Source organism: Thermobia domestica, chromosome 3, assembly GCF_964235325.1.
Source record: "Thermobia domestica chromosome 3, izTheDome1.hap1.1, whole genome shotgun sequence".
Taxonomy (NCBI): domain Eukaryota; kingdom Metazoa; phylum Arthropoda; class Insecta; order Zygentoma; family Lepismatidae; genus Thermobia; species Thermobia domestica.
Genome location: NC_137456.1, coordinates 76,722,395 through 76,748,912, shown reverse-complemented (window position 1 = coordinate 76,748,912; position 26,518 = coordinate 76,722,395). Strand labels below are relative to the sequence as shown.

At 37.0% G+C, this 26,518-nt stretch overlaps 1 protein-coding gene across 6 annotated transcripts in view; it reads right to left on the bottom strand.

Moving 5' to 3' along the window:
- Positions 1–26,518, bottom strand: part of LOC145680524 (uncharacterized) — a 250,580-nt gene that overhangs the window by 26,724 nt on the left and 197,338 nt on the right. For 2 of the 6 annotated variants that reach the window (XM_081751131.1, XM_081751133.1), the window contains 3 exons: positions 26,074–26,146; positions 6,743–6,799; positions 3,131–3,865 (listed from right to left, as the gene is read on the bottom strand). In XM_081751131.1, coding sequence (XP_081607257.1) covers positions 3,131–3,865; positions 6,743–6,799; positions 26,074–26,146 — 865 coding nt within the window. Of the gene's footprint in view, positions 1–3,130; positions 3,866–6,742; positions 6,800–24,470; positions 24,668–26,073; positions 26,147–26,518 lie in introns of those variants that run through there. The other 4 variants (XM_081751132.1, XM_081751135.1, XM_081751134.1 and 1 more) reach the window with 3 other exon arrangements.

Genomic DNA, 26,518 nt, shown 5'->3' with positions numbered 1-26,518 from the left:
AGAGTTGTAGGGTTAACTTAGCACCAAGCAGCATACTTTCATTAATATATATATTAATTTAAAAAATGTGACAATTTTTTACAATTCAAACAAAGCTCACATTAACTAAAAAATAAACTTAAAACATAGGATATTAGTTGTTCACTTCGTCTAAAGTTGAAGAAAGTGAATTTTCTCAAAATATTAAGTATTGCGATGATTAAATAGCTATGCTATATGAAATTGCGGAATTTTCAACTGGCGAAATCAAATTTTTAAAAATGAAATCTTTGTTTTGCTTTTGTATAGTGTAACAGAAAAAGTTTCCAACACTTATCCAGCGAAGCTGTTAACAAGAACAGTTTTAAACAAAAGATTAATTTTCCATGTCAGTTTACCGATACAAGAGATATTGTGGAAAGAAGTTTCAAATTCATTATTTCCTTGCACACATTTTAAATCTAAAGCAAAATAAACGCAATTATTCTATTTAATTTTTTTTCTTTTTTAAAAAATGAAAATTTCAAAATAGGCATTCAGGATTTAGTCATTATAGCATTTAATCTTTTGATAAAATTCATGTTCCTCAACTTTAGAAAGGATGGAGGAGTGGTATTCTATGTGTTAATTCTTTAATTACATTTTCAATGTGACTTTTAGGACAAAGGATGCATTAGAAAGAGTTTAAATAAAAGTTTCTTATTTCCTTGCCTACATTCCGGATTTGGATCTAAAATTACCACACTTCTCATTTAAAGAATTCGACTTACACAAGGCGTTATTTCAATTTTCATTTTTAATTGATATATATCTGCTGGTCTTGGACAATACGAAATCTATTATAACTTGTATATTCTCTAGGATATATTTAAACATTGAAAAGAACTCATCTTGCATCCGGTGCTACTGTATTTCTCTTAAAACTCCGTAATAATTGAAATTTCGGCCCGCGCTGGGAGTCATGAATCCGAACACTCCAACCGCAAACTGGACGAAGTTACCGAGACATCATGTTGTTTTTGTCCCTTTAATAAAGAAAAAGACATCTTCCGGTATTAAAATCCTCCATTTCCCACAACTTTTCCCGATTAAACATTTTTAGTGCTTTTTGAACATTTCGAGTTTTTCTTTATTACAGGACCAAAAACAATATAATGTCCAGTAATTTCTTCCAGTTTGTAGTAGGAATGTTCGTGTTCATGGCTCCGGCGCGGGCCGAAATATTGAATATTACAGTGCTTTAACAGAGATACAGAGTAGCACCGGATAGGTGAGTTCTTTTCTATAAAATGTATTATTTAATCAATTTGTTTATCATGAGAAAATAGTTGTATTATCAATAGCAGTTGAAATCAGAACAGGAATCATTTTCATAAAAGAAATGACCTAAGTACAATAATTTTACACCTCCAACTAAAAAGGCTACAATATACAAGTCTACAATATAAAAGTTGAAGATGGTAACCAAATTATGCACCTGAACAACACAGGTAAAGTTTCAAGAAATTAAAAGGTTAATGCCATGAGAAGTTGAGATTTCGATCTAGTTGCCGAAGAGGAAAGAAAAGTTTATAAATTACTGTTCGGTAATTTAAAATTACTACGCTTTCTGAGGTACTGTAAGTCTAATAAGATTCACCCATATATGATACACTATGTCTGTGGATTTTCTCGGGGTTTTCCCACTTTCTCATTCCACCAATTATTTCATCAGTATTCACTTTCATTAATCATCTGTTTCCTTTAGCCTAAAGAGCATAACCGTAGGACGTAAAACTTAAAAGATTTTATTTCGTTTTTATTTTACTTTTATCTTGATATGACCATGCATTTTTAACTAATAAATGAAAACAAAACACTGAAATTTTGTACAATGAAAATATTAGGAAAATGTCTGATATACTCTGCAATGCCTTTAGATTAATAGTGTTGCCAACACAACATAAAGTTGTATTTTTTGAAATGACACTACATCAGATTATTATAAAGTTCGAATGTACATGTTAAAACGAAACCTTACAATACCATACCTATTATTCATTGTTACAAAAACTAAAGACGCTAAAGTATCACAAACTAAGAAAAATGACCAAACCTTTGGCGACTTCTTAAACAGTAATAACACAAAAGGGGCAATGCACATCTAAAAGTACCTTAAGGTTAAATACTACGATCATCATATGTCGTATTTTGAACAAGTACGAACACAGGGAATTACAATCGAATTTCAAAAAGGTCCGTAAATAAAGGTAGATGGTGTTTAGTAGACAGGGAGATCATAATGCAATTTACAGCAATTAGATATAGCGAACCATATAAAAGATAGAGTAAACATTGGTAAAGTTTGTGGCACTGTTTAAAATAATGCAATTTGCCTGAACTCGATGTAATTTACAATACCAATATATATATATATATATATATATATATATATATATATATATATATATATATATATATATATATATATTGTTGTGGTGTGACAGAAATAAAGGAAACAACAATTGTTTTACCACAAATTGGCCATTTTATGCAGTATAGTAATCTTTACCAATGTTTCTCATTCTCCTTATGGTTTCAGGCATCAAATTGTTAAGGTACTTTGAATGTGCATTGCCCATCTATCTCTTGTAGAAGCAACCAAAGTTTGGTTATTATTCGATGTTCCTGATACTGCGGCGTCCTTAGTTTGAAACATTGAATAATAAGTGTAGTATTGTGGGGTCTTCGGTTTAACCTGCAGATTTGAAATGTCCAGACGTTGTGCCATTTAAAAAGGCAGATAAACTTCGAGAACATTTTGGGTACAAAAAGGTCATGAACAAAGAGAATGAGAGAAGGAAGAGGTTATTAGAAGATTACGTCTGTACTCGCTCGAAAACAGTAAGTATCCCGAATTTGGGCTTCGAAAATCTGATACCCTTTAAACAGTACATGTCAGAAAAATTTCACATTCGCGCGGATAGTGGATTAAGATGAATCTCATGACAGCCATCAAAATACAATATGATTTCAGTTTATGATAATCTTCTAAGTAGAGAGGTACTTCACTAATTTCATTTGGAAAGTTGATTATGAAACTCATTATAAAGCTGAGTTATTATTATTATTGTTATTATTTATTTATTTATTTATTTACTATTTCGCTTACCTTCCATGGCTCTCTGAATTGTATACTGGGTCTCAGCAGGAAAACTTGCAAGAAACATGGTTTCGGACGCAACCCGCATCGACCTTACATCTGCAGCTCCCATGCTTTTTGACCTCTTTAATGTACCAGACGCACCAAACTGAAGGAACGCGTGACTTTTAAATGCTTTACTATTAGTACTCGTGGAATCGCTAGCATTATTATTATTATTACTATTGGTGTTGTGACTAGTTTTTGATTTCTGGCCTTCGTCTAACTGGAAATGAACTCGCGGAGGCGACGTTCCAGTAGACGATTTGTTCCCATGGAGATGGATATTTCCACTGGACTTAGAGTTCTGTAACGCTAATATACTTTTCGAATTTTGTTGTTGGGTAGCGACCAGAATGTTACCACTGGATTTCGATTGTTGAATCGCGTACAACGAATTCCTTGTGCTGGTATGGTTGCTGTCACCACTACTGTTGTTGCTGTAACTATTCGTTTGATGATGGTTGGACTTTGTAGAATGTTTATTACTATTAGCACTGGTTACAATGGAGGAACTAGATTTGGAGGTTTGTAACTGGCCCGCTTTCATTGTGAACTCTTTGGCATGGACGTTCAATCTGTGATTAGTAAATCCATTCTTTTCCATGTGATTTTCTTTCTCCATATTATTCTGTCCACTTTCTTCTGAACTGGGACTGCCTCTGTTATTCGATTGTTGATAAACGTTGTTGCCAACACGAAGACCTGAAAGAAAATAATAATCTTTATTCAGCCGCAAACAGATTATGAGCAAGAATATAAAAATATATTTTTTTAAAAAACTTAAATTTATTTTACCACTTTATGAGTAGTATTGCATTTTAAGTCTATCCAAATATCTATCGACAACTAAGTACATTATAAACAAGATAAATATAGTTCATAACGTAAATTGAAATATTTACTTATGAATCATACTTCATTAGAACTACGGAACCTAAACGAAACCCGGACAAAAGAACATCTAGTAAGCAATGAGATTATTTTATAAAATTTTGGAATAAAAGTAATAATTTTCTGGGGGCTTAAAGTTCGACCGCAATACTCATCTTTCTAGGGAATTTTAATACAAAAACAGGAATAGTCAGATATAGGAAATGCTAACACAAAAGCACTATAGTGAACAACGTTGAAGATTGATGGTAGTGATGCACCAAATTACATTTTTCAAGAATTATCAGTTATTCTCAACATTTCTCAAGTATATGCAGTTATATATACAGTTCCACAATTGTACAGTTATAGGCCAGAAACAGAACTTGTTAGGTGTTATGAACTCAAGTTAAAATCCAACATCTGATGAGTTGGCCTGAGAATGCCATCAAAAGTTGGTGATGCTGAAATATAGGCCTAAAATACAATACTACGCATATAGGCATATTAAATTTCAATTTTATTATCAATTATTAGTAAACTATCATCGTGATAGTAATTAAAAGTGGACGCATCTCTTGAGCTTCTTCATTACAATTACAATATGCGTCAATTGCAAAATTTAACTTATATCTTTTTATTATTATAAAGTAATTATTGATGTTATGATGAAGCACCTAAAAGAAATTAATAAGAATTTTAATTACGTATTATGAAAGAAAGAGTTAATTAACCGTCAAAGATAATATTGACTGTGTAATGATGTATCAATAAAGATAATCCTACAATATAAGAAATGTGAACATTAAAAGAATGCCTCCTATTTTTCTATTTGTCTGGGCATTATGGTAAATATGTCCTATATTATTTAGTTACCTCTCGATGTTTGTATTTTCGACATACATTTTCTGAGGCATCAAAAATAAGAATTCGTATTAAAATAGATAAAAAGCAAATAGTTCTAAGGATAATAATAAATTCGACATTTTGGAAATCTATTTTAAAAGTATCTTTATTTTCAAGGTATTAATTGATCTTTAATCTGGTGTCATGATTTCTTTATATTTTCTCCTACACTTGCTTTAGTTTGTCTTGTAACCAAATATTACTTTATAATACTATTTGAAAATAATAAATTACGAATGAGTTCGTAATGTTATTTGAGAAATTAATAAATCTTGTAAAAATTTAAAATTCAGTTATTTCACATTTCGGAGTTTATTTCCTATTAACGTTCGACGAAAAAAAAGTACTACTATGCATATTATTTGTATGATATCAATTATTAATACATTATTATATTTTAATATAACACTTTGTCTTGTACTTGGTCTTTCAGGTTTTGACACAAATCTCAGTATCCGTTTTGTTAATTAGAAGAGTTTAAAAACTTTAGTTAGGAATTATTGAATAAATACGAAATTAAACACGCTGATTCATTAATTTATAGTATATTCGTATATTTAACCCCTCCTTTCAAATACATAAAACGTTTTTCCAAACGAGGCACGTGCAATGAGTTCGTTAATAGACCAGGATAAACTAGTTGAATATGACTTTACTAGGATAATAAAAGTCCGTCAGGATAGAAGAATACAAGCTTCTAATCCCTAAAGGAAAAACTTCCAAGACGAAAGATGACGTCTCACGGTGAGTGGCTTGCAGAAGCTCTACGAACCATTAACGTCAAGAAATTACAAGAGCTATGCAGTTGTGGGTACGAAATACCCATATCTCACATGACGATATGGTAGCGTACACTGTAACTGTGCGCATCAAATTCCACTGGAAACGGCCCATTTGTCACACTAGCTCTTAACGATGTGTCGCTGTCGAATTCGTCTCGTCTGGACCAACACGGATGTTGACTAGATTGCAGAAGATCTGAAACTGTGTGGATCCGGCGAATCGCGATTTTAGTTACACCAAACTGCATACATATCTGGCTGCAATAACTCGAGGCTATCAATTCGCCGTGCATGGTGAGTTTTGTATAGGCTGGGTGGATATACCTAGTATAGTGCGGGGATTCTTCTGTTATTATCTGTTGTTTGGGGACCGTCAGTGTATAGGATTCACTGTGTGACATCCATTGTATATTGTTGGATGTCAGAGAACTACGCTTCTATCCATATGAAGTTGACATCTTTCAGGGTGACAGGCGCTGTAGTACTGAGGCTGGATTATTTTTGACTGGCTGAAGGAACCTTCTAATATGATGTCTCATAACTTCTCGACCTTAATTTCACAGAACACTCATGGAACGTTATGAAAGAGCCTTTTCGAAGCATGCATCCTCAAACGACTTTCATTAGAACATTATAGGTGTATATGGGTTTGGTTCTATAGTGTAAGTATGTTTAAATTAACTATACTTTTGCTCCCAATAACTTTATTCATTTTGTTACAGTATTATTGAAAAACTATAGAGGTATACATAGAAATTGCAATATGTACCGTACTACTTTTTTAAAAAAATATTATTAAGTGTTGACTAAAGGCAACGCACATTACTTGATTTCTACCCATGCAATTATTAGTACTGTACAATGCTTTTAAAAAATTTTTCTAAATGCTAACAGTACAACTAAATATGGAATTAATAACACAGATAAGGAAAGATATGAGCTGAAAGTATTATGGAAAAAGAAAATAACTACACTACTTAACTATGATAGCTGGGAACATTGAAGGAACACTATTACGCACCTGACAATTGACTCTGAGTATTCAATTGGTTTGAGGAAGAATATGATTGATGGTGATCTAAAAGATACGAAAATGACATTACTTAAGAATTCTACAACAGCATGTACAGAATACCACTCTTACAATTTAGAGAAACTATTTTTTCTATATATAGAAAAAAAAGGTAAACTCACAATGCTACTATGATGTTTTTACTACAAGATATTTGCTGTAAGGAAGCATAATATAACTGCAGATAATTTAATTACATATTTAAAAGATCAGCCTGGTTTAAAAGATCAAATACAGACGAAGCTACAAGTAGAAATAAAAGAAGCAAAAATGGACCCTTTGAGACCTATGTATACTGCTGCAAATGCTAAACATTGGGAGTTTCAATAACTAAACAGTGCCATTTAAGAATACACAGCTGAAACGTTACGTAACCACTATCAAATGTTTTTTGGTGTATTATCAAACGCTGCGAGCCAAGTAAAAGCAAAACATGTGTATCAGTCAAGTATTTATCTGCTTCAATGCAGCAAGATAAACAAGGAATTATTATACTGTATAGTTAATCAAGTATCAAGTGATTCATAAAAATATGTACTGCTGATTTGTTACTGTTCTACGTTTACTTTTGTTACTTTGGTATGAATTCTTGCGAGAACTGCTAGAATATTTCAAGCGAACAAGGTGGAAACAGTTCTTCATAGTCCAAGACCGTATCGAATCGTGTGATCAGAATAACTGAATTCTCAAGTATATATTGGTTGAAAAATCATTTTAATTTTATTTCCAATTTCTCTAACCATTCGGGCATTATTATTATTATTATTATTATTTTTATTCAGGCTACAGTCTTGTCAGAGCAGACTCAAAAGTGGGAAGAAAATGAAATCTTTCAGTTTAACGTTCCACGGCGATGCCCTCTAGACTCAGGGAAACTATGATTAACACGTTGGCTGCCATATGTATGGATTTCCATACACACGGCTCCTTCATGCAGCGCCTCGTGTATGGTTTTCCATACACACAAATATATATATTGCACTTTTTCACGTTTGCTCTATAGGTGTGTATGCTATTACATACATATCCACGCCGCGTGTATGCAAAACCATACACAAATAAAATTATACATTTATGGGGTTAAAACAAAGACGAAAACAAAGTATTAGTGGCGGATTGTTGCCCGTGGCAAACAGATGAGAAAGGTCAAAATATATAGTGGCGGTCAACGTGTTAAGGCAAGAGAATGATAATTGGAAATGTACTGTGGAATGAAAATGTGGAAGGAAACAAGAGTACCCAAGAAACCCCACGGACACAATGTTGTTCACCACAAACTTACTTGCCTGGGAATTGAACCAAGGACCTCACGCACCAAGAGTTAAGCGATCTGCCACTGAGCCTCAGCGTGCTCCCCAAAATTGGAAATATAAATTCCGTAATTTACTAACTGATAATTCCATATGACCTATATATAATTTATAAAATTTTAACTGCACATAATTCTTTAAATAAGTAGTATTTGACTGAAAAGTAAGGTCAAGTACTTTCTTCTGATCCTTAGAGCCGTTGATTCCATCCCAAGTGATGATAGTTTCATGGTTTACAAAGATAATGGATCTTTCCTCGAGATCTTCCCGTTTTCTTCCACTTGTTTCATTCTACCATTTTTTTTTACTATATTTTTCTCTCATTTATGATCATCTCCTTGAGGTGTTAAATTTAAATATTACATTAAATATTATGGTTTATTTACGAGGCTGTCAGTTGAATTCGCATCAATGTATGGAATATTTATGGAAACTACAGTGTAACATATTTCTTTCCTTTCCTTCTTAGCTCAAAAGCATACAGAGAACCGGAAATTAAGATCCAAGTTTAAACTTAACTACTTAATTTTATGCAGTGTTTCTTCCAGGCACACTTCCGAGTTTCTTTGTCTCTCTGATTTGGCCAATGCTCCCCTCCAATCCTGGAGAGAAAAATGGTTGCACAGCCAAAACCTGCATTAGAGATCCAACTTTACTTTCGTAAAATTCGTTGTGTAACATATGGTTCAAACCAGTGACAACAGACAAGGGTGCCCATGTCGTGGTTTCCAAAGGGGGGGGGGAGTATAAGCGACGTTTCAAATATAGTTTCAAATTTTGCTATAACTAATGTAAAAACTCTATTGGGTTTTCAATATTCCAAGTACAATTTCCTCTTAGGGGGGCGAGCGCCCCACCTTGCCCCCCTTGACAACAGAGGGGGCGAGCGCCCCGGTGGCTACATCTGCCCCACGGACATACTGTAATATGGGTGAAGAAATTTAAAACTATTTTTATTATACAAAAAAATGTATCCCAAAATAATCTCTGTTCCTCCACCAAGGAATTAAAGCGGGCGTTGCCGGAGTACTCAAACATATAAAACATGCAATGAAGGGGGGAACGGCGGCTCAGTGATAGAACGCTCACCTCTGGTGCGTGGATCTTTGATTCAAACCCAGCTTGCGCCAAGTGTGCTTTTGTGATGGACAAACACCGTGCACGAAAGATTTTCTAGGGGTTCTCCTGTTTTCTTTCACCTTCTTTCACAATTTCGTTCATTATTACGTCATTGTATTTCTTAGAATATAAGTATAAACATGGAACGTCATTCAAAAAAGAAAAAAAAAAAAAAAGAGAGAGAGAGTATAAACGGCATGGTGAGTTCTGTGAGTGATTTCTCGTTCGGAACGAACCTGGCAGATATTTCTGGAATTTTGCGGATAGATTTAAGATGAACGGATGCATAAACAGATACAATTGTGTTTATTGGAGTGATACAATCCACATTAAATTGTAACAGGATGAGTTAAACGTCACTGGTTTTCAGCTGTGCCCACCCCCCCTTATGTCCATGACGCATCCCCCAATTGTCTATCCGTAGGTGTTCTTCCATGAAAAAAAAATCTTTTCGATTAATTTTTACACTCCCTCAAACATATTTATATAGATTTTTAACCCTCCCAAATATTTCAATGACGCAGTTTGCGTCATAGCCCCCCGTTGTGGGCACCCCTGCTGGTGTCAATGTTTGGGATGATTTTTGTAGTAGTGGTGTCATAAGACCTTTCGTTTTTGAAAGAACTGTTATCAGTAACATACCTTCAAAATGTACAATGAAATTGTCAATTCAGTACTTGAAAAATACTCTCGTTACGGAAACACTTAGTTCACATGGCAACACGATAAAGCACCGCCTCGCTTTGGTGTTATTGTGCAAGAATTTTTGAATCAACATTTCGATGAATGGATTGGTCGTCGTACGACAGATTGGTCACCCCATTCAAGTGACCTCACACTATGTTATTTCTCCATATGAGATACTGTCAAAGACGAAGTGTTTTCCGGGCAACTGCACGATTTGGATCATTTGAAACAGCTATCCGAACATTCATTCGAGAGACTGGATGCCACTCTTCGATTGTCATATTTGCAAATCAGTGCTGAAAAGATGTATCTTCTGCATTTAACATGGTGAGACACAGTTTGAACAGTACTTGTAAGTACAATAACGACTGTTATCTATCTTTTTTTTTTTTTTTTTTAATATTTCTTCACATATTTGTGACTGCACTCACCTTCTACATATATTTATACCCACTAGTCAAATTATTATGACCACCTGCTACTTTTTGGAGAAATTGTTGAGCTGACGTAAGAGGCACGGAACACAACAGAACCGCTCGCCAGACGGTGACAGGAAAATCAATCGATCAGGCAGTGCGATGCTTGTGCGTAGAATAGAGAAATATAATGACATATCTGAAATTGATAGGGACCAGACTGTGATGGCCAGACGGCTGGGTACAAGTATCTCGGAAACAGTGCGACTTTTCGAGTGTTTGCGAGCATCTGGTTAGTATTCCAAAGGTGAGAAAATAACTGTGAAACAAGCAGCAGCAAACGACAAGGCGTGGGGCGGCAATACCTCATTAAAAATATCGAATGTAGTAAATTGTCAAGATTGGTACAACGCAATAGGGCACAATCAACAGCAGCCAAAGCACGAGTGTGTCTAAGTACACAGTTCACTGTTAGTTATGGGCCTCCGTAGTCAACGTCTCACACGTGTACCAATGTGAACCACACGACATTGCCGCTTACGACTGGAATGTGCACACCCATCGTCACTGGATCGCAGAGCAATGGCACAACAACATTGCATGGTCCGATGAATCATGATACTCCTTTCATCATATCAATGGCCGGGTCAGAATCTGTCGTCTTGTAGGAGAACAGTTGCCCGAGACGTCCATAGTAGGATGACAACAGGTTAGTGATGCCTCTATTATGATTTGGAAACCTTCACATGGTCATCCATGGGCTCAGTAGTTTGTGTGGACGGCATCATGATTGCTCTTAGCTATCGACAATTCAATGTTGATCATATACACTCCAATTTATGTCGGTCATGCTTCAGCTGGCAATGACATCTTTCAGCAGGACAATACTCCTTGTCACAAGGCCAACATTGTCCTGCATGATTCGAGAAACACAAAAGTGAATTTTAATTGCTGCAATGGTCCCTAAACGCACCTGGTCTTTACCCTACTGAACATCTTTGGGATGTCGAACGTCAGATCCGAACTTATTATGCCCTTCACGATGTGTGCAGATGTGGTGCGCTATGATTCCAGGTCAGTAAACAAGGCCTCATTGCTTCATGCCTAACCGCATTGCTGTTGTTATGCGAGCCAAAGGTGGACATATCAGATATTTGATAGGTGGTTATAATGTTTCGCCTGGTGAATATATACCAAGTCTTACAATAAATACTGTTTTAACTTTTGAGGGTGGCTGTACTTCCGCCCGTACAAGCGAGCGACGTCATGAGCAATATCGTGAAGAATCGGTATCATGGAACTGTGAAAAATCGCCTGCGGCAAGGAAGATCACGTGCAGCACGAACACCGAAACTTGTGAAAGCAGTGGCGGCGCGTGCCCGACGAAATCCAGTTAGGAAACAGTCAATTATGGCTTGTGAGCTAAAGATATAAAAATATCTATGTCTCGCACGTTAAGTAGTGATCTGGGGCTCCTTGCTTACAAACAACGCACATGGACATCTCCTAACAAAAGAACTGAAGCGCCAGAGGCTCCTAAAACCAAAGCGCTTACTTAAGCATTACGGAACAATCCTTGTCACTGATGAAATGATCTTCAGTGTTGAGGAGACTTTTCAATGCCCAAAATGATATGATATATGCCACATCCTCTAGAGAAGCCGGTGAAAAGGCTCCAAGGATCTAGAGAGGTCAGCATCTGCCTCAGTCATGGGGTGGTGGAGTGTGAGCTGCGAGGGCACAACAGAGCTTCATTTCTATGAAAAGGGGGTCGAAACGTCAGCCAAAGTGTACCAGGAGACAGTGCTTACGAGACTAGTCAACAATCTCACTAACACTCTTTTCCACGGACAGAACTAGAGCTTCCAGCAGGACTCAGCCGCAGCACACAAGGCACGGCCAACTCAGTAGTGGCTGGAGGCAGATATTCCGGACTTCATTTCCACTTCAAATTGGCCTTCTGCAAGTCCGGACCTAAACCTTTGGATTGCAAATTGTGGTGTAAGCTTCAAGAGGTGTCTTGCAAGAAGAGACAACCTAATATTGAAAGTTTAAAGCGGTCTCTTCGGAAGACATCTGCAGATTTTCCAGTTGATGTGTTGTGTAGTGTAATGATGAGTGACCACAAAGTCTTACGGACTGTGCGCATGCTAATGGTGGCCATTTTGAATAATTATTTGTAATTTTGATTCATAATCCATCCACGTAACTTATGTTATTAGGATATTGACATATCTCTAACCATTTTGTGTCAACGTACTTAAAAGTTTGGGACAGTATTTATGGTCAGATTAGGAAACACTCCATTTATATACTAAGTCAGTGAGTTACGACATGAACGAGACTTGAAGGTTGGTATAGAAATGCTATTTACAGTGCCTTCAAAGTGCTATAACATATTTTTAAATAGGTAAATAAATAAAAATTCGTAGTACCTTTTAGATCTTGTTTATTTTGAAATACATGTTTTCCTATGTACGATTTTTGACATCTACTTTTTAAAAAACGAACTAATGTAACAGTAATTTCGTTATAAATTTTGAAAATCTTACATAGGTTATTTTCGTATGTATATCTATAGGTTAGTGTTTAATTTCCATCGAAACACGACTTTGATTAAGATCATTAGTAATTTCGTGTTTTCATTTCGTCGCTTCTTACAACAAACATCTTTGTTCTCAAACATATTATGTACACTGTGAGTTTACACTTTTTATTACATTCCAAAACCAAATTCAACACTATTACACTTAAAATTACCAATATTATAAGCAGTTACGAATTACTTTTTAGATAAATAATGTTCCTTCATGCAAATACTTAACAGTGTTGACTGCCTTGACTTTTTTAAAATCCTATTGATTTATATGGAGAATTATATTTTCCTGTTCTCTTGGAAATGAACTGGAATTTTAATTGTTTGATTTTATTGATTTATTCTTCAAATTTATTTAAATGTACATTGCTTCGTGAAAATTGTTTAAATGGTGGTCCATAATTATGTATATTTGTAATTGTGCTGACTGCAATATTTGTAATTGTGAATAAATCTTTCGGTATGGCAACACTGTGTAGCCGGAGAGTGGAGATCACGCAAGATGGAGCACCGCCACAGTATCCCATACCAGTGCAAGGATGTCTGAAAGAAATATTCCCGAACCGTTGAATCGGTCAACATGGGTTTGTGGAGTGGCCAGCTCGATCATTCAATTTGAAAGCATCTGATTTTTTCTTATGGGATGTTTTAAAGGACAAAATGTATCAACATCACATACCCAATTTGGCCCAACTACGGGGAAACTACCACAGAAGAGTTCCACAGGATACCAGTACGGGTCAGTCAATCTGCTTGTGACAACTTTGCTTCGTCTCCAGTCATGTATTAATTTGAATGGTTTGTTGTCGGACCATGCCATGGAGAACAGAGATTAACATTCGTGTAAGGAACGGCATGACAGTAATGTGTTTATGTTCAAGTTATGTTGCTAGATTCTCTACCGCAGTCTTTGAATTAAGGGTAAGGAAAAAAAAGAAGGAATGTCACAAAACTGTATTTTCGAGAAAACTGCGTTTTAATATTGAAAACCGCGTAAAAAAAGAATGGGGTTAGTCAAATCTTTTGTCCTTTTTTACATGGATATTTTTACATCTACAGTCAAATAGTACCAAGAGTCACCAACGGAAAGGACAAAGTACCTGATAAAACATACACATGGACATTCCTTGTTTTTTCCCCTTACCCTTCAATATATATATATATATATATATATATATACAGATGGTGATCAGAAAAATGGAAACACCTGTAGTTGGCAACACATCAGATATATGGGATGGCAGTGGTGTGGCGCCCGCAGCGCCGGAACGCTGGTGGTGGTGTGTTAGGTCGGTCTCCATACTACGTCAGGCGCAGTGGAACAGCAGTGTCCAGTGGTTGCAGCAGACGGAGGTAGTGTAAAATGGGAGACCTCTCAGATTTTTAAAGAGGGCAAATTGTTGGTGCGCGGTTATGTAGAGAGTGTGACGGCAGTGGCTACTGTGTTAAGTGTGTCGCATGGGACAGTGTCGAAGGTGATGACGACCTACACAACACACGGGAAAACCACATCGGGGAAGCGGAACAATGGGCGGAAGAAAATCATGAGTGACAGGTCACGCCGGGTATTAAAGCGCATTGTCACGCAGAAACGACGTGCCACTGCGGAGCAAGTGACGGAGGAACTCAATCAGCACCTCCCCCACCCTGTTTCGACAATCACAGTCCGCCGCGAATTATATGACATGAACTTACGGGGTCGTATTGGACGGGCCAAACCACTCATCAGGGACCATAACGCTTTCGCACGCCGCAAATGGTGCCGCGACCATGCAACTTGGACTGTTGAGGACTGGAAATGTGTGATATGGTCGGATGAGTCATCCTTCACCCTATTCCCAACCACGGGCCGTGTTTATGTGTGGAGAACGCCCAAAGAAGCTTATGATCTGCAGTGTCTCCGCCCAACTGTGAAACATGGCGGCGGCTCGGTGATGCTGTGGGCCGCCATATCATGGTTTTCATTGGGTCCTATGGTCACACTTAGCGGACGAATCACTGCCAACGATTATGTCGCAATTTTAGGAGACCACTTGCATCCTATGGTCCGGATGTTGTTCCCGGACAATGACGACATCTTCCAGGATGAAAATGCACCCATTCACACAGCTGGCATTGTTGCAGCGTGGTTTGAGGAACATCGGAATGAAGTTCAACACCTCCCCTGGCCCGCCCAATCCCCAGATCTCAACATAATTGAACATCTGTGGTCCGTCTTCGAAACACGACTCCGGCGACGATTTTCACCTCCATTCTCTCTCACAGAACTGGCAGATGCCCTGCACGAGGAATGGTGTAAAATTGCACTTGCTACCATTCACGACCACTATGCCTCCATCCCACGTCGCATCAAGGCTGTTCTGAAGGCGAAAGGTGGCCCGACACCATATTAATCTGGTAAGCTGCAATTTCGTTCAGGTGTTTCCATTTTTCTGATCACCATCTGTATATATATATGTGGGGGGGGGGGTATGTGGTGTAGGCTGAAAATGAAATCCGTGCTAAGTGAAAAAAATGGAAAAGTTCGGTTAATGTCAAAATGTGAGCTTTGTGTTCAGTTGAAATCGGGCTATCTAGTATTCGCAGTGGAAGTAGTTCAAATAATTACTAAAAGAATGCGCATGGGCCCATGTGCCATCATCAGTTCTCACGTAAAATCTGGAATATTTACTCAACATTTTGATTTTGGCACACACAGCACGGATTTTATAGTCAGTATCTATATAATGACTATAAAATCCGTGCTAAGTGTGCCAAAATCAAAATATTGAGTAAGTTTTCCAGATTTTACTTCAGAATTGATGGCACACAGGCCCATATATATATATATATATATATATATATATATATATATATATATATATATATATATATATATACAAATTCATTTTTTAAAAAACGAAAATCACTTAAGTAGAGTTAAAAAAAACAAGGTCAGTATAACGCCTATAGGCTGAACAGAAATAAATATGTCGTAGGTAGTCAACAGCGTTAAGAATATAAGTGAAATCTACATAGATTACAAAGAGAACAAATAAATACAAAATTATTTTATAATGTAAATCAATACTATTTTAATAAACTTTTGCAGGTCTACGATAAGAATGAGAAAAAGCAAAAGCATGAAAACCTTCTATAGAATGCTTACTTGTATGCATGGCCTTCAATGTTAGCACAAAGAAAGAACAACTTTTATCAGTGCATATCTTGGATAATAACAATTTTATTTAAATCATTGAACTATTAACAATAAACATGTAATTTCAAGCACATTTCAAGCTATATTTGTAAAGTTAATTCATAGGTTAGAACGGTGGTTCCCAACCTTTTTTGATTGACGATACACTTTACTAAATGCCGACGACATCCCCACACATTTGTTTTTTATTAATAATAAATTGCAGTATAACAATGTAAGACTAGATATATGCTTCTATAAAGTAATGACTATGTAATATTGACCATTGTTGCTGCCGCTAGAGGGGTTATCTAGTACACTCTGCCTCAAAATTATTTTTAACTATTTAAATGCCTCATATCTTTTAAATTCTAAAATTTCGTAAACACACCCTCTGGGTAATGGGTTAGCAGAATGTCATTTTTTTTTACTAACTACTTCTTTAACAGGATTCAAAGCTCCTCCGTGGCTAAGCGGTTGGCGTACGCGCCTTTGGTGTGGGACACCCGGGTTCGATTCCCGGCGGGAGCTCATGTGGTTCGGATTCCACGTTAATCAGTAGGTCCACGTCCCATATAGCCTCGCTGCTGAACGGGACGTTAAACTCAAAATCAACTGAATAGGATTCAATGTCTTTACTTTCTTCTTAAAAAAATATATTTTCAATGCGAAAATATAAGTGAAAGCATCAAACTGTATTTACTGCACAGTCATGGTAATGGATTTCAGGGGTGGCTGGGGAAAAATTCCCGGAGCTATGGAATTTTTCCAGATTTTTTTTTCGATTATCCTTAGGCTATGTTGCCAGTATTTATGGACTTGCGGCCAACGAGAAAATTCCTGTTCGACTGCAATAGATGCGGCCATTAATGGTTATCTGCAAGATTATATAAAACACACACGTCATTTGCAACCATATGGAACTGTTAGGTTCAATTCTATTCCATTCCATTCATTGTGAATCCATGTCCGTTTGATGCACTTTTTCCTATAATAATGTAGCAGGTAAGTCTATGGAAAATCAGCTACAGAACTGTTCATTGTAACATTAACTTTGCAGTAAAAACAATTCTAATGGGCCGTACACTATAAACACCTGTAGTGTGCTTTGAAAGTAAGAACAAAAGTTAATTTTTGGTTTCTCTTAAATGTTACTTTACGTGTTATACGCCAACTCATATTCAGCAAGATTATTCTTGAGTGGCTTATTTCTATCATTTTACTGTCATTAATTTTTTAAAAAAAATAACAGCCTAAATCTCTTCTTTATGTGTGTTATTATCATCAGAAAAAGTAAATTTAAATAAAAAAATGTGTACGTCATTTATTATTGGAAGTCTATTCAGAAAATAATAATTAATTTATAAAACATTTCCGATTAAATAATATGGAGAAATATTTGGCCAATTACAAGAAAGAATGTCTTTATATTATCTAATTTCGGCCAATCAGAAACAAGTATTTATCATCGTTTCGGGCTGTATTTCTTTTAAAGTCCCACGTTTATCCACCCAGGCTGTGCTTTCCCAGGGTGATGATTATGTAGATGACCACAGTGGAATGACGAAGCGAGAGGAAATGTGAGGACCCGGGAATACCCTATACATATGATATTTGTCCACCTCAAAGGCCACTTCGCGTAGTTGGGATTGAACCATGGACCCCACACACCACAGGTGATCGCTGTATCACAAGTTCGTAGGGTATCATATTCATGGTAACACTTCTGTTATGAAACGGAATGATTTCATGTTAATTCCGACTGTGAAAGATTTCGACATACACACGAGATGGCTATAGCGCTCCTTGAGCTCCAAATCTCATTGGTTAAATTGTCACTAATGCATTTGATCGAACTTTAAATGTGCAATATATAAATTAGACATGTACTCAAGGACGCCGATTCTGGGGGGCCCGGCCCCCAAAGATCATGTGGGCCCCCTATTGTATTTATGAATATACAAAATTTGGCATAATTTTTATGCAATTTGTCTCAAAATCCTCATATAGATACCTTCTGCAACTGAATGCCCCCCCTCCAATTTACAGAGAAATCGGCGCCCTTGCGTGTACTGCAGCCCCTCGATCAAACTCCCTGAAAATATGCCCTTTCAATCTTCATTATGAATTTAAAAAATCCGTTTATAAAAGTATTTCTTACATTTTAAGTTTTGCGAACAGGATAAAATTGGAAAAAGGAACATATTAATATAAATTTAGTTGATTTAAATTTTGAAATAACGATATTCATACACACATGCTGAAAATTTGTCCCTAGAAGACTGTGCTTGTTTCTATTATTATTATTATTATTATTATTATTATTATTATTATTATTATTATTATTATTATTATTATTATTATTTCGTGCAATTCGAAACGTCAACGAATACTCGTCTTGATTTGTCGAAAGTGGATAATGAAGCGAATTATTGTTTGAAATTGGTCACATATTTCTCCGTTATTCATTCAAATCTGTCCTATAAATTAAGCATGATTTTGTAAAGGCTTGTAATAATAAATGACATGTCTATTTACTTTAAATTTCAGATAGCATCTACTTACTTTTTTGTTGATAGTAACATACAAGTATTTCGTGACCAACCAAAAATTCTCTTAGTACTGGCCAGTGAGTCGTGACCCGGAAGATGAAATTCGCTGCAATGTAAGCTCTCTATATATATTTAGAGGCGAGTCTAGCCCCGGGGCCGGAGGCATAGGCCATCCAGTTTCTTGATGACAAAAATAATTTAAGCTATTACTTATATATTTTTGGAAGTTTGATTGATTGATTGATTGATTTTGAGTTTAACATCCCGTTCAGCAGCGAGGCTATATGAGACGTGGACCTACTGATTAACGTGGAATCCGAACCACCTGAGCTCCCGCCGGGAATCGAACCCGGGTCTCGCACGCCAAAGGTGCGTATGCTAACCGCTTAGCCACGGAGGAGCTCCTTTCTGAAAGTTTATAGTAAACTCATGATATATGACCTATCAAAGTCTGGGTTCTGGCTGCCCCCAGGTTTTACTTTCTAGATCCGCCACTGTATATATTAATATGATTTCAAAGTACGCCCAACACAAACTCATATGTGTCTACCACGGAATCCGCAAATAAATAAAACTGTGAAATTACAAACACTTTCCCAGGGCTGGATTAACCCATCTGGAGGCCAGGGGGTAGATAAAATATATGGTTCCTGCTGACTTCATCTAATACATTTTTGAGAAACTACAGTAGGAAAGTTAAAGGAATATATTTCATATTTTTGGTCATATTTTATTTTATGACGATGATTGTATCTTCATGATTCTTTCTAGATAGCCAGTTGAGATTTTGATCAGAGTGGAGGCCTCTGTCCACCTAGGGGCGCGTTGCTATAACCCCCTGAGCCCCTCCCTTAATCCGACCCTTCACTTTCCTTACGCTTCTATAAAATAATTTCACTGATGACACGTACGAAATTAACTAAATCAGTTTTTTGAACATACTATAAGAAGTGTTGATCGATATACAGGGTGTAACACAAATGCATGGCCAAAAGTGATGAGGTGATTGCGGACATCCAAGTAAGTAAAATTGTTCCTATAAACATGGGTCCAATGCCCCTTCGTTTCCGAGATATAGGGTGTTCAAATGTCGAGTCCCTCCAATGGCTCACTATGGGAAAATGAATGGAAATGTTCAATATTATAGGAATAATACAGATTCTGCTTCGTAATATTTAATTACTTTGTGGCTTCACAGGTAAGTTATTCTCATGTGTAAGGTATTCTCATGTCAAAATAACACTTTCATACAAGAGTTGTGATCTTTGAGCCGTTGTTCCCTATTATGCACCGTTAATTGGTTTCACACTTGGACGCTTTGTCCAGGAATGTACGCAGGGGGTGGGTCCTGGGGGTTCGGACTCCCGAAATTTCGACTTTTGTGTAAATTAAGCCTAATTTTAGGGGCGATTTCAGGAATTTTAATATAAAATACCCTCATATTAAGTTTGGACCCCTCCCGAAATAAATTCCTGCGTACGCTACTGGCCTTGTCTTTCGAAAACGAAGTGGAATCTGCCCCATGCTTAGGAACGTTTTATGTCAGCAATAATATGCTAACGTGTGGACGTCTAGTGCTATTTGAAATCTTAACACTTAGTACCAGGTTGGCAACACTGACAACCCAATAACTTTAAATGATGATTAGTTTCATTCTCTATGTTAGTGTAAATGTATTTAGCCAGGCATAATTCCAGTTGATTGTGTTATTCCTTTAATATTGAACATTTCCATTCACTTTCCCATAGTGAGCCATTGGAGAGACTCGACATTTGAACACCCTGTATCTCGGAAACGAAGCGGCATCGGACCCATGTTTATTGGAACATTTTTACTTATTTGCATGTCCGCAATCCCTTCGTCACTTTTGGCCATGCATTCATGCTACACCCTGTATATGTGTGAAGATTATTAAGTTCAACCCGATCTATATTTAAGGGAATCCAATGTATGCTTGTATAAATTAACGAAACACAAAATAGGCTAGAATGGTTAAATTTCTAGTCAATGGCGATTTTACCAACGATTATCTTTTGACACTAGCTATAATTAAACTGGCAACACTGTTTTCAACTGGAGTGCGGAAGAATTCGTGATGCTTGTCGAATTGCAAAATTGCAAAAGTTATTTGAATAACGCTTCTGCCTGGCATGGTAACTATACAAATGATGATCAGAAAAATGGAAACATCTGTAGTTGGCAACACGTCATATGTATGGGTTGGCAGTGCTGTCGTGGCGCCCGCAGCGCCGGACCGCTGGTGGTGGTGTGTTAGGTCGGTCTCCATACTACGTTAGGCGCAGTGGAACAGCAGTGTCCAGTGGCTGCAGCAGACGGAGGTAGTGTAAAATGGGAGACCTCTCAGATTTTCAAACAGGGCAAATTCTTGGTGTGCGGTTATGTGGAGTGAGTGTGACGGCAGTGGCTACTGTGTTAGGTGTATAGCGTGGGACAGTGTCGAAGGTGATGACGGCCTACACAACACACGGGAAAACCACATTGGGGAAGCGGAACAGTGGGCGGAAGAAAATCATGAGTGACAGGTCACGCCGGGTATTAAAGCGCATTGTCACGCAGAACCGTCGTGCCACTGCCGAGCAAGTGACGGAGGAACTCAATCAGCACCTCCCCCACCCTGTTTCGACAATCACAGTCCGCCGCGAATTACATGACATGAACTTACGGGGTCGTGTTGCACGGGCCAAACCGCTCATCAGGAACCATAACGCTTTCGCACGCCGCAAATGGTGCCGCGACCATGCAACTTGGACCGTTGAGGACAGGAAACGTGTGATATGGTCGGATGAGTCATCCTTCACCCTATTCCTAACCACGGGCCGTGTTTATGTGTGGAGAACGCCCAAAGAAGCTTATGATCTGCAGTGTCTCCGTCCAACTGTGAAACATGGCGGCGGCTCGGTGATGCTGTGGGCCGCCATATCATGGTTTTCATTGGGTCCTGTGGTCACACTTAACGGACGAATCACTGCCAACGATTATGTCGCAATTTTAGGAGACCACTTGCATCCTATGGTCCGGATGTTGTTCCCGGACAATGACGCCATCTTCCAGGATGATGATGCACCCATTCATACAGCTGGCGTTGTTGCAGCATGGTTTGAGGAACATCGGAATGAAGTTCAACACCTCCCCTGGCCCGCCCAATCCCCAGATCTCAACATAATTGAACATGTGTGGTCCGTCTTGGAAACACGACTCCGGCGACGATTTCCACCTCCATAACTGGCCGATGCCCTGCACGAGGAATGGTGTAAAATTCCACTTGCTACCATTCACGACCTCTATGCCTCCATCCCACGTCGCATCAAGGCTGTTCTGAAGGCGAAAGGTGGCCCGACACCATATTAATCTGTAAGTTGCAATTTCGTTCAGGTGTTTCCATTTTTCTGATCACCATCTGTAGTAAAGGCCCTCGCACTTCTCACTCCCCAAATCCGCGTAACGTCTTCAAAAAATCGCTGTCCCAGAAAGGAAGACATCGAATCACCATTGGGAATTACAGTGTAGAATAATCAATGGCGCCAGTGTTTAAGATTTTAACATGGGAATGGTTGATTTTATGTAACGAGTATTTAATGGCTCAGAATGAATCAGACTGATATGTAGACCTATGTGTTTTGAAATTCATAAAATTTCATAGTTTAGAACCCATATAGAAAACTACTTCAATTTCTGACTTGCCGAGTCAATTGCGTCAAGGCAAGACTGCCACTGTTTTACATTACTACAGAAAAACAAAACCGAATCCAAACTCAGGTGGATTCATAAAGAAACGAATCCAATGGTTTCACATGGCCGCAAATGATGCGTCTATCTTAAGTATTTTTCATATAACCATCCATGGCCTCTATCACACTCAAACAGGAATTCTCTCCATGGCTGTAAATGATGCTAAGCCGTATTTTTCGCAGTAAACCTACTACTTTCACTCGCCGTCCCCCTTTATCGAAATATCTTCCGGGTAAAATCTAAAATTACCAGTGGTAATGGAAATAGATATTTATTGTAAATAACAGCACTATTTTACAAGCGAAATCCTATGCTACTTTCTGCTTCTTCTACCCTGTTGTTTGTTGACTTTTGGCGTAATTGACTTAACTGTTACTTCGTTATACTCAAATTTGTAAAAATAGACTTCTCAACATTTGATATTGTTTGTTATACATGTTATACAATAGAACAATGACGTATGCTATTAACTTCGGAGCTTAAAACTCTCTCATGAAAATTTACGTACTACTGCAATGGCGTACAAAAGGGTCATTTCGAGTTTTAAACCTTTTTGAGCAAAATATAACAGATGAAAGCATCTCAAACGATATGAATTTGAGAACTTTGACCTATTTAATGAAATTTGGGAAGCTCAACCCATTTGATGAAATTCTGCGTGCGCCACTGGTTAGCCTGACAACTTTACAAACGATTACAGATTCAAAACAGTAGATACTCAATATTAAAATGATCCAAATCAAAATTCGGAAGTAGAAACATTTTGGAAGAAATAAAACTAACAAGTAAATGAGGGTATTGGTGTAGTTTTGGCACACTACATTTTGAAAATTTTACATGTAAAATTCAATACTTTGCATGAAAAGACGCATATTTATAAGGGACACATTTCTGCAGGCGACAGAAATAAATACAAAGTAATACAGCTGTATTTTATGTTTACAAGTGTAGAGTTACTGTTGTAAAAGCATTACAAATGTTTTTCTACAGGTAAAATAAGCTAGTGTATATGAAAGATGACTATTTACGATACTATCTTCCACTGGCGGTGTATTTCTGCACAGTATACAGAAGCTGTATTTTACGTTTACAAGTGGAGCGTTACTAGTCTGAAACCATGACAAGTGTTATTGAAACTTGTATCGTCGCTAAAATGCGCGGGCCCGCCAGATTTGCCCTGTACCGACTCAATTAAATAGCATTCGTGCTTTTAGAGGCCACCTAGCACAGGTTGGTTTAATTTTTTGCACTGTTGTTTTTACGCCATACATCCATACACTGTATTTATATGCAAATCGTAAAAGAATTGTAATTTTCCAGAAATTACTTCTGGCGTCCGCCTTGAATTTTATCTATGCCAAACGGGGTAATGTCATGTCGCCCAGCGCATTTTTTTTAATACGAAAAAATGAAATGAAATATTTAGTTTTACGTCCCACAGTTATGCCGGTTAGGCTAAAGGAGACGGTGATAATGAGAAATGAATGAAATGGTGGAATGAAGAAAGTGGGAGGAAACGGAGAACCCCAAGAAAACCTACGAGCACGGTGTTTGTCCACCACAAAGTCCACACGGCGCGAGCTGGGATCGAACCAGGGACCCCAAGCACCGGAGGTGAACGCTCTACTACTGAGCCACCGCGCCCTTTTTTTTCTTTTAGAATAAGAAGGAAATTAGTGAAAGAATTATAATTTTTCAGTAACTATTTCGAATGGTGTGCCGAAAGTAAACCTACACGTAAATGTGTCGATCTAGATAAAATCACCGGAGAAATCTATTACCGGAAAAGAAGTATGTAAGAAATTATGTTTACGACATACTTTACAGGAATAAAGCATCACACGTACGAAGCGTAACCTAATTAACAAGTATTACTAATCTACGTTATTCTACTCTACCATCCCCTACGCTACTCCCTCTACTCTATCATAATATTAACGTATTTTAAAACTACTCTATTATATGTATGTGGCACTACTTTAGATCTGCACAGCAATTAATTAATTAAAAAAATGGACATCAACAGAACACAAAAGCAAGAAAGAGTAAATATTAAATATTGAACATACAAAAATTTGTGTCTGGAGGCCAAATTTCTGGATCAAACCAATACATCATTTCAAGGTAGTGATAGGAAATTTTTGAGTTGAAAACCTTTGGATTTAATACTTAAAACAAAAAAATTGAAAATACTTTAAATTTCTTTTTCATTAATATTTCTTAATATACCAGTACGTATAATAATCCCCTTTCATATGTTTACGATTTAGTGTTCACAGTTTAAAGTTTCAATTTAAATTAATTTATACGCTACTAGTGATAAAGAACGAAGCAGCAAAGTGTTACTGCAAGGAGATGAAATGAGATTATGCTATAGTAAAACAGTTTTTTTTTTTTTTTTTCAAAATAGAGCAAAATGAGAGAATTTATTATACTGGTTTAAAGAAGCTTCTAATGTGATTTTGTAATTTTCTGACATTAGAAAAAGAAATCTTCAGCAAAATAAATAATAAATTTTGATTTGTATGCCCTTACATCACCCCAGTAATAATACGATTTCCTACAGTACTACTAATGGATTCACATTGTAGCTTTCGTCTTACAATGATAAAACACACCTCTCCTATATTAAGGAAGTCTACAGTACCGCGCCTGTGCAAATATATATTTTACACATCCTCTTTCATGTGGTCATTCAGTTTAACAGGAAAAATTCCCATTTCAACGCCGAGAGTTTGTCAATCTGCACCATATTGATTTTAATAAATGGGTGTAAACTTTAAAAGCTGTAGTAAAACAACACAAGATGCAAAAACGATTTTTATGTAACGATTTCATATATTTTAAATTATAAACAAAATAATATATGTCAATTAATTTAAAATGATTCTGATCCTTCGTGCGCATGATTTGGTTACAATCTTTCTTAGCAGCGAAGTTATGAAGTATGGAAATTACTATTAAAGTAGAATCTGAATCGCTTTTGAAGTTTCTAGCAAATCCATTTTATTTCCGGGGGTATCACCAAGGACGCCGATTTCTCTGTAAATTTGGGGGAGCCCATTCAAATGCAGAAGGTATATATATGAGGATTTTAAGACAAATTGCACTCAAATTATGCCAAATATTGTATATTCATAAATACAATACAGGGGGTACATGAGCTTTGGGGGGCCCGGGCCCCCCAGGATCGGCGTCCTTGGGTATCACCCTCCAAGACCATGTCGACTTCCTCCCAATTCTAATGATGTTTTCTCATAGATGCAATATCTACTTTCAAACTTTCTCAATAGTTCTAAACTCCAATAACGCTTTCTCATGATACAGCCCTAACTAAAGTAACCCTAATTGGTTTGTTTTTGTTTTTTTTAATTTTTCTGCCTCCCCTCACTAAAATTTCAATACTGTATTTTGTGTTATCCTCCCCCCTTACGGACACCTCTGAGGGGCACCTAAAAGAAGCGCCTAGTCGTAAGACTGTGAGAGAGCAGCTCAGTGCCCAAATGACAAGAAAACATGTAAAAACAATTTCTTTTCTTAAAATTTAAAATTCTAGAATACTTAAACCGAATGCAATTTCCTTATTTATGCATAGCTACATAGTTTGCCTATTATATCCATTCTTAATACAACTAGTAAAAGAAGAGCGATATTGGATTGTGCAACACTTACTTGGAGGTCTATAAATCTCCAACGTAGGTTTTCCTTTAGATGGCATCGTACCTTTTCTTCTGGAGTCTCGAATCTAGAGGAAAAAAATAATAATACAGAATTAGTAGGTGTTTTGTCGTTACATGCTTTGCAAAAATTAATTCGTGGAGGATCAAAAGTAGAGAACTAACCTCTAGTGAAAAAGACTCGTGGTCATGTCATATGAGTTAACCGAGAGTTTTTCAAGTCTTCAGTCCCTCGACTATTTTCATTCCACTAACTCTATGGTATTTATCTTTAAATTTATCATTCTCCTTTTAAACCTGACAGTATAGCTGAAAGGATGTCAAGTCTTTTCGTTACGCTCCCCGAAACTTTTTTTTAATTTGTTTCTTTTAACGAATAACTTAAAGACAATGAAGAATATAAAAAGTGTATACGAGGGCCAGTCAAAAATTGCCCGCAA